The following is a 9676-nucleotide window of genomic DNA, read 5'->3' as shown; positions in this document are numbered from 1 at the left end:
GGCTTTCTGACAAGATCCAAGGTTTCATGATCATGTTCCCTGAATCCATGATGATATTCCATCCAGGGTTTCATGGAAATATTCCAGGATTTTATGAGGATATTGCAATGTTTTATGGAAATATTCCGGGTTTTTTTCAGAATTTTTCCCCCTCAGAGCACCCCAGTCTCATCCAAGCTCCCACTCCTCTGGAAAAGTCAAATCCCAAAGAAAAATCCACTAATCCCAGGGAAAGGAACAAAACCATTTATTTGGAACATTCCTGAGGGAAAACTCAGGAAAATTCAATGGGAAAACCTTGGGGAAAATCCAGCCCAAAAAACGAGGGAAAATTCCAACTGAAAAAGGAGGGAAAATCTGACCCAAAAGTAGGGAAATTCAGCCTCCCCAAAAAGGGAGAATCCAGAAAAAAACTTGGGAAAATCCAAACCCCAGAGGGGAAATCCAACCCCAAGAAAAGAGGGAAAATCCAACCCAAAAACTTGGGAAAATCCAAACATCAAAGAGGGAAATCCAACCTAAACTAAGGGAATTCCAACCCAGAAAATTGGGAAAATCCCATCTGGAAAATCGGGAAAATCCAAACCCCGAAGAGTGGGAAACCCAGGAAAATTCAGTCTCAAATTTGGGAAAGTCTGACCTAAAAAAATTTGGGAAAATCCATCCCAAAAATCCAGGAATGGGATGAGCACAACTGCAGCCATTCCACAGAACCAGGAATGGCTCCTCCCAAACCAAACCTGGCTCCGGAGCTGCATCCCAACGGAAATGTGGGAATGTCAGGGCTTGGGAAATCTGGGAATATCAGGCTCTAAAAGTATGGGAATTCCAGGACTTCAGAAATGCGGGAATGTCAGGGCTCTGGGAATGTCAGGGTTCTGGAAAATGGGGAATGTCAGGGCTCCAGAGCCACATTCCACTGGAAATCTGGGAGTGTCAGGGCTCCAGAAACTGGGGAATGTCAGGGCTCTGGGAATCTGGGAATGTCGTGTCTCTGGAGCTGTGTCTCTCTGGGAATCCAGGAATGTCAGGCTCTGGAGCCACATCCCACCGGAAATCCGGGAATGCCGGGACTCCAGGAATGTCACGGCTGGCCGTGCTCCAGCACCTGCAGGATCTGCGCTGCCGGGGGCCGTTCCCGGGGTTCCCGGGCCGTGCAGACCAGGAACAATTCCCGCACGGATGCTTGGGATGGATCCATGGCCTCCGGGGGCAGCGCCGGCCGCGTGCCCAGCGCCGCGTAGTAGGCATCCTCATCGAAGGATTCCTCGGAAAAGGAATCCTCTGGAATGGCGGGAGAGCGCGGCCGTCGGGAGCGGATCCCGGGAATCGCGTCCCGATCCCACCCCCCGGTGGCACTTCCTGATGTTCCCAGAGTGATCCCAGCCCGGCCATGGATGTTCCCAGGGGCAGCCACGGCTTCTCTGGGAATTCCAGCCCAGGATCCCAAAATCCCCAGACCCCAACCCTCTGGCAGTGGGAGCCATTCGCTGTCTTGGCATTCCAGGCCCTTTTCCCAAATCCCTCTTCAGCTCTCCTGGATTGGATCCAGCCCCATCCCAGCTCCTCTCTGGGAAGGAATTTCGGGATCCAGGGACTTCACTGGGAATTCAGGATTCCAGGAAGGGTCTCCCTTCCCTTTTCCATCCCTGAATTCCATAAAAACTCCTCGGGATGGATCCTGAGTGTCCTTGATCCCAGAATCCCAGAATGGTTTGGGATGGGATCCACGGCCCTTCAATCCTATCCCAGGGACACTTCCCAAGATCCCAGGGTGATCCAGATCCACCCTTGGACACTCCCAGGGATTCTCTGGGAATTCCAGCCCAGCCAGGAATTCCTTCCCAAGATCCCACCCCAAGCTTCCCTTTCCCAGTGGGAATTCCATTCCCTGTGTCCCGTCCCTCCATCCCTTTATCCCAAATCCTGGAACCCCTTTCACATCCCAGCATTCCCTGGATCCTTTCCCATTCCCAGCTCTCCCCTCTCCCATTCCGGGCGGGAATTCCTGACCTTCGGAGTCGGATTCCGGGATGGGCAGGTGGGGGATGCTCAGGGTCAGCATCTCCCACAGGGTGAGGCCGAAGGGGAAAATGTCGGATCTGTCCGAGATGATCCCGTCCGACTCCAGCGCCTCCGGAGGGTTCCACGGCTCCGTGCCCACGTAGGAGAGCTTGGGATCGCTCACTGCAACGGGAATGGGAACGGGAATGGGATTGGGATCGCTCACTGCAACGGGAATGGGAATGGGAACGGGATCGTTCACTGCAACAGGAATGGGAATGGGATTGGGATCACTCACTGCAACGGGAATGGGAATGGGATTGGGATCACTCACTGCAACGGGAATGGGAATGGGAAGGGGATTGGGATCGCTCACTGCAACGGGAATGGGAATGGGATCGCTCACTGCAACGGGAATGGGATCACTCACTGCAATGGGAATGGGAACGGGACTGGGATCGCTAACTGCAACGGGAATGGGAATGGGATTGCTCACTGCAACAGGAACGGGTTTGGGATCGCTCACTGCAACGGGAATGGGAACGGGATCGGGATCGTTCACTGCAACAGGAATGGGTTTGGGATCGCTCACTGCAACGGGAATGGGAATGGGATCACTCACTGCAAAGGGAATGGGAATGGCATTGGGATCGCTCACTGCAACTGGAATGGGAACGAGAATGGGATTGGGATCGCTCACTGCAACGGGAATGGGAATGGGATCACTCACTGCAACGGGAATGGAAACAGGAATGGATGGGGATTGCTCACTGCAATGGGAATGGGATGGGGATCGCTCACTGCAACGGGAATGGGAATGGGAAGGGGATTGGGATCGCTCACTGCAACGGGAATGGGATTGGGATCGCTCACTGCAACGGGAATGGGATGGGAATTGCTCACTGCAACGGGAATGGGAATGGGATCAGGATTGGGATCACTCACTGCAACAGGAATGGGAACGGGATCGTTCACTGCAACAGGAATGGGAATGGGATGGGGATCGCTCACTGCAACGGGAATGGGGTGGGAATGGGATTGCTCACTGCAATGGGAATGGGAATGGGATCAGGATTGGGATCACTCACTGCAACAGGAATGGGAACGGGATCGTTCACTGCAACAGGAATGGGAATGGGATCACTCACTGCAATGGGAATGGGAATGGGATCGGGATTGGGATCGCTCACTGCAACGGGAATGGGAACGGGATTGGGATCGCTCACTGCAACGGGAATGGGAACAGGATTGGGATCGCTCACTGCAACGGGAATGGGAACGGGATTGGGATCGCTCACTGCAATGGGAATGGGAATGGGATTGGGATCGCTCACTGCAACGGGAATGGGAACGGGATCACTCACTGCAATGGGAATGGGATCGGGCTTGGGATCGCTCACTGCAACAGGAATGGGAATGGGATCACTCACTGCAATGGGAATGGGAACGGGAATGGGATGGGGATCGCTCACTGCAACGGGAATGGGGTCGGAATGGGATTGCTCACTGCAATGGGAATGGGATCAGGATCGCTCACTGCAACAGGAACTGAAATGGGGATGGGAGCAGGAATAGGATTGGGATTGCTCACTGCAACGGGAAGGGGAGTAGGAATGGGATCCTGGATAGGGAAAGGGAGCAGGAATTTGATCGGGATCACTCACTGCAAAGGGAACAGGGCCGGAATGGGAATGGGGGTAGGAACGGGATCATGGAGTGGTAATGGGAATGAGATCCCGGATAGGGAATGGGATTGGGAACGGGATCCCAGAGGGGAAATGGAATCGAGAATAGGATTTGGAGTAGGAATAGGAGCAGGAATGGGATCCCAGATCCTGGATCAGGAATCACATCCTAGATGCCAGAACAGCAATGGGATCCCAGATCCCGAAGTGGCAATGGGATCCCAGAGTGGGAATGGGATCCTGGAGCAGTAATGGGATCCCAGGAAAAGCCACATTCCCATAGCAATTCCAGAGCCCCTTTCCCAGAGGAATTCCAGCTCCTGGATGGATTCCCAAGTCCTGGAGATCCTTGGTGGAATTCCAGAGCCTCCCATTTCCAGAGGAATTCCAGAGCCCTGTGGATCCTCTAGGATATTCTGGTGCCTCCAGCTCCAAAATTCCCAAGAAACCTGATCCATTCCCACCCTCCGGCTCCAGATTCCCAAGAAAACTACTCCCACCCCACATGCCTCCAAGACATTCTGGTGCCTCCACATTCCCAAGAAAATGGATCCATACCCACCCTCTCCAAGAAATTCCAGAGCCTCCAGCTTCACACTCCCAATAAATCCTGATCCATTCCCATCTTCCTCCTCCCACCCCAGGAGATTCCAGAGCCTCCAGCTGAATATTCCCAAGAAATTTGATCCATTCCCACCCTCCGGCTCCACATTCCCAATAAAAATGGATCCATCCATTCCCATCCTCCAGCTCCAAATTCCTAGGAAAACTGACCCATTCCCACATTCCTCCAGGATATTCCAAAGCCTCCAGTTCCAGATTCCCAAATAAAACCTGATCCATTCCCAATGAAACCTGATCCATTCTCACCTTCTCCAGGAGATTCTGCTGCCTCCAGCTCCATATTCCCAAAAAACCTGATCCATTCCCACCCAGCAGCTTCAGATTCCCAAAAAACTTGATCTATTCCCACCCTCCAGCTCCACATTCCCAATAAAATGGATCCATCCCTATATTCCTCCAGGAGATTCCAGAGCCTCCAGCTGAATATTCCCAAGAAAATGGATCCATTCCCACTTTCTAGCTCCACATTCCCAAAAAATCTGATCCATTCCCACCCTCTGGCTCCAGATTCCCAAGAAAACAGATCCATCCCCACATTCCCTTAGGAGATTACGGCACCTCCATCTGAACATTCCCAATAAATCCCAAAGGAGCCGCAGAATTCCCAAGGCTTAGGCCGGGAACCATCCCCAGCTTTTCCCACCTTCAGATCCGTATCCCTAAAACTCCAAAATCCTGGAACGGCCTCGGATTCCCCCACAACCCCTGGGACTGTGGGAAGCCTGGAATTCCCTGGGATGCGGCATTCCCGGGAATCCCACCTGTCAGGTTCTCATCCAGGGGCAGGGAGACTCCCACGTCGCAGATTTTCACGGATTCGAAGGCGCCGCGGACGACGACGTTGGGGGATTTGATGTCACCATGGAGCAGCCGCTGCTCCGTGTGCAGGTACTGGGAAATCCCGGGAAAAAAAAAAGGCGGGAAGAGCCGTCGGATTTGGGAGATTGGAAAGGGGGAGGATCCCAAATCCAGCCGTTGGCTCAGAATCCGCGGGTTTTGGGATCTTATGGATCAGCCCGTTACAATCCTGGCACATGGTGGATCCTTGGACACTCCCAGGGATTCTCTGGGAATTCCAGCCCAGCCTGGAATTCCTTCCCAAGATCCCACCACACCAAGCTCCTCTTCCCAGGAGATTCCCTCCAATCCCAGCTCTCCTGGATTGGATCCATCCCCATCCTGACTCCTCTCTAGAAAGGAATTTCAGGATTCAGGGGCTTCACTGGAAATTCAGGACTCCAGGAAGGGAGTCCCTTTTCCATCCCTGAATTCCATAAAAATCCCTCAGGATGGATCCTGAGTGTTCTTGATCCCAGAATGGTTTAGGATGGGATTTATGGGCCTTCGATCCCATCCCATTCCAATCCCACCATCCCAGGGTGCTCCAACCTTTCCTTGGACACTGCCAGGGATCCAGGGATTCTCTGGGAATTCCAAACCAGCCCTTCCCCACTCTCCCAGCCAGGAATTCCTTCCCAAAATCCTACCCCATCCCTATCCCAACCCCTCCAGCAGCTGGAAAGCCGCCCTGGCACCCCTTTATTCCCAGAATTCCCGGATTTTCCCGGTACCTGGAGGCCCCTGGCCATGCTCAGGGCCACCTGCAGGATGGTGGCAGCCGGGAACATTCCCAATCCCTGCTCCCGGCGCTCCTCGATGAGGTCGTTCAGGGATTTCTCCCCACCGAATTCCATGGCCAGGCAAAGGCTCCCGTCAGGAGCCTTCGTCAGTGCCCGGTACCCTGGGAATGGGATCTGTGAGAATGGGATCCATGGGAACGGATCCGTGGGAACGGGAATGGATCCAGGGGAATGGGAATGGATCCGTGGGAATGGGATCCACGGGAATAGAAATGGATCCATGGGAATGGATCAATGGGAATGGGTCTGTGGGAATGGGTCTGTGGGAATGGGTCTGTGGGAATGGGAATGAATCCACGGGAATGGGAATGGATCTGTGGGAATGGGATCCATGGGAATGGATCAATGGGAATGGGTCTGTGGGAATGGGAATGGATCAATGGGAATGGGATCCATGGGAATGGATCAATGGGAATGGGAATGGATCCATGGGAATGGATCAATGGGAATGGATCCATGGGAATGGGAATGGATCAATGGGAATGGATCAATGGGAATGGGTCTGTGGGAATGGATCAATGGGAATGGATCCGTGAGATCTGGGGGAATGGATCCATGGGCATGGATCCATGGGAGTGGGATCTGTGAGACCTGGGGGAATGGGACTAGAACCATGGGATCCATGGGAATGATGGGATGGGAATGGGGGAGCAGCAACAATCATGGAACGCCTTGGATGGGATTCATGGATCTTCAATCCAATCCTGACCCCACCCCAACCCCTCCCGCAATCCCAGGGAGCTCCAAATCCACCCCTGGCCACTCCCACAGAATTCCAGAGGCGCTGGCAGGTCTGGAATTCCCTGATCCCAAATTCCCCTCATCTCCCTTTGGAATTGGCTCCAGCCTCTCCATTCCCAACAAACCCAGCCCCATTCCCATGGATCCCGCCCCTCCATTCCCGCTGAATTCCCACCCACGATGTTGGGATGCTGCAGATTCCGGAGGGTCTGGGCCTCTTCCTGGAGTCTCTGTTGGTAGAGGCTCCGCTGGCTCTGGGAACAGCCGGAATTGATTTTCTTCACGGCCCACGGAGAGCGGGATAATCCCCGCGGAGACCTGGGCGGGAAAAACCGCGGGAATTCCCATGGAGAACTGGGAACGGCTGAGGGGGTTTGTGTGGAATTCTGGAGGGAATAGGGAGAAGGATCCCAGCGGGAATGCTCCAAATTCTCCAGGGAAAGGGAAATTTTATCCGTTCCCATTTCCAGATGGAGCCATGGCTGGAATGGAGGGACAGAGCCCAAATCCCTGGGAAAGGGAAATCCCAAAATATTGGAGCCCAAATCCCTGGATTCCAGCCAAGGAAAGGGTTATCCCAAAATATTGGAGCCCAAATCCCAGAATTTCCAGGAATGGAACCCAAATCCCTAAATTCCAGCCAAGGAAAGGGTTATCCCAAAATAGCGGAGCCCAAATCCCTGGATTCCAGCTGGGAAAATGATATCCCAAAAAAATGGAGCCCCAAATCCTGTAATTCCAGCCACAGTATATCCCAGGAATGGCCCTAAACCCCTGAATTCCATCCAAGGAAAGACCAATGAGGTTATCCCAAACTAACGGAGCCCAAACCCCAGAATTCCCAGGAATGGAGCCCAAATCCCGGCATTCCAGCCAGGACAGCATTATCCCAAGCCACTGCACTCCTTCCTGGCTCTGCAAATCCCAAATCCCTCCTTGGCCTCCGTATCCATGGGGAGGAAAATCAGGATCATCCCAAGGTCTGAGGCTCCTTTTCCACCCCCTTTCTCTGGGATTTCCCGGGATAACAATTCCCAAGGCCATTCCCGACCTTTTCATCAGGTAGACGCTGACTCCGGTGCCGAATCCCAACTTCTGCATGAAGGGAGAGGCCGGGATGGCCACGGATGTGAGGCCGGAATCTGCAGGGAAAATTTCCACAGGAAATTCCAGCTGGGATTGAGATCCGCTGCCCGGGAATCACAGACAGGAACCCTCGAACTTCCAGGGAAAAGTTCAGCTGGATTTTGGGAACAATTCCTGCCTGGAAAAGGTTTTCCAGCCCTGGAGTCCCCATTCCCGGTGGGATTTACATCCCTGTGGATTTCAGGGATGCAGATCTAGGAATGGTCGGAATTCCCAGCCTTGGAGCTCCTTTCCAAAGCATTCCATGATTCCCACCGGATGCTCCAACCCCATTCCTGACTGAGATTTTTGGGAAAGCTCATTCCAACCCCCCTCAATGTTTTCCCGAATTCCAGCTCCGTTCCTTGGATGGGTTTGTTCCCTAAAAATCGGAGCTCCTGAAGATCGGAGCCCAAATTCCAGAGGGGAATGTTGGGAAGAAAAAGGAGTTGGGATGGGAAACAGGGATGGGAACAGGGATGGAAAACTGATCCCAGTCGATCCCAGGGATTTCCCACCTGGATGTGCTCAGGGATAAAACTGCGAGGAGGAGGAGGAGGAGGAGGAGGAGGAGGAGGGGGGAGGGACTGGCAAAGTTTTCCAGAGAATCTGTGGAATTTTCCCAGGAAATTTTGGACCAGGCTTGGAGCAGCCTCTGGAATTCATCCCGGAGCTGCTCCCAAGGCCTTTCTCATTCCAGGATCCCGGGTTTGGAACGAGGCTGTTTACCCCTGGAAAAGCCTCAGGGATTTTCCCCGCGATTCCTTGTGGGAATACTCTGGGATCATCCTGCTGTTCCTCACCTTTGTCCCTGCGGGATGCGGGGGGCGGAGACTGGAAGGTGTCCATGGAGCTGATCCCGATCCCAATCCCGATCCTGTGGGGCACAAAGGGACGTGGAGGGACCCCAGTGGCACTGGGAATGGGCGGATTTGGGAATTGGGGAGATCCCGGATTTGGGAATTGGGGAGGAACCCCACATTCGGGGTTCCTGAATTTGGGAATGGGGGAAGTGCAGCATTTGGGAATTGGGGAAGAGAGGGGGGGTTCCCATGATTTGGGATGTCCCAAATTGGGGAATTGAGGGGTTACGGATCAGAGGGATCCCAAACTGGAGGGCGGAGCGGATCCCAGGGGATCTCAGTCTGGGAGCGTGTGGGGGAGGAAATCCCACATCAGGGAGAGATCCCGGATTCGGGAACTGGGGGGATCCGGGATCAGGGAATTGGGGGGATCTCAGCTTGGGGGGCGTCCCTGATTTGGGAATTGTGGAGCGGGAATTCCGGGCTGGGGAAAGATCCCAGCCCAGGGATGGGGGAGCCAAGGTTGGGATGTCCCGGATTCGGGAGAGGGGTGAGGAATCACAGCTTTTCGGAGGAGGTTATTCCCAGCTCCGGGCGGTTCCCGGGAAAAGCTGCCCCGGTCCCACCTCGGTTCGAGCTTCGCTGTCGGTGGGTGCCGATCCCAGGGAATTCCGCGATCCTCTTCCCGCTCCCGGAGCCGATCCCAGGGAACTCGGGGATCCTTTTCCCGGTGCCGATCCCAGGGAACTCCGGGATCCTTTTCCCGGTGCCGATCCCAGGGAACTCCGGGATCCTTTTTCCCGCCTTTTCCGCCCGTTATCCGGAGCCGCGTTCGAACCCCGCGCGCGCTGGCCCCGCCCCCTGAGGAGGCGTGGCCAAACACCAAATATGGCGGAGGGTGTGCAGTGGGGGCGTGGCCAGAGGAGAAGGCGTGGTCTGAGCTGCGCGGACAGGCGCGGGGGCGTGGCCAAATGCTGGTGGATGACGTAATCGCGTTGCCGACGTGGGGCGTGGTCAGGGCGGAGTGGGCGTGGCTTGGGGCGATGGCGGGGAG

General features: G+C 54.5%; 1 protein-coding gene across 1 annotated transcript; it reads right to left on the bottom strand.

Moving 5' to 3' along the window:
• Positions 1-229: 229 nt before the first annotated feature.
• On the bottom strand, positions 230-9458 carry PBK (PDZ binding kinase). The gene is made up of 8 exons (XM_066314593.1): positions 9249-9458; positions 8623-8696; positions 7746-7836; positions 6870-7012; positions 5885-6054; positions 5075-5204; positions 2014-2187; positions 230-1284 (listed from the first exon to the last, which is right to left on the bottom strand). Exons 2-8 carry the CDS (start codon positions 8666-8668, stop codon positions 1085-1087), a joined length of 954 nt encoding a protein of 317 aa, XP_066170690.1. The 5' UTR covers positions 8669-8696; positions 9249-9458; the 3' UTR covers positions 230-1084.
• Positions 9459-9676: the final 218 nt, after the last annotated feature.

This window comes from Sylvia atricapilla, chromosome 3 (genome assembly GCF_009819655.1).
Source record: "Sylvia atricapilla isolate bSylAtr1 chromosome 3, bSylAtr1.pri, whole genome shotgun sequence".
NCBI lineage: Eukaryota > Metazoa > Chordata > Aves > Passeriformes > Sylviidae > Sylvia > Sylvia atricapilla.
The sequence above is the reverse complement of the archived record's forward strand: the minus strand, read 5'-3'. Positions and strand labels throughout refer to the sequence as shown.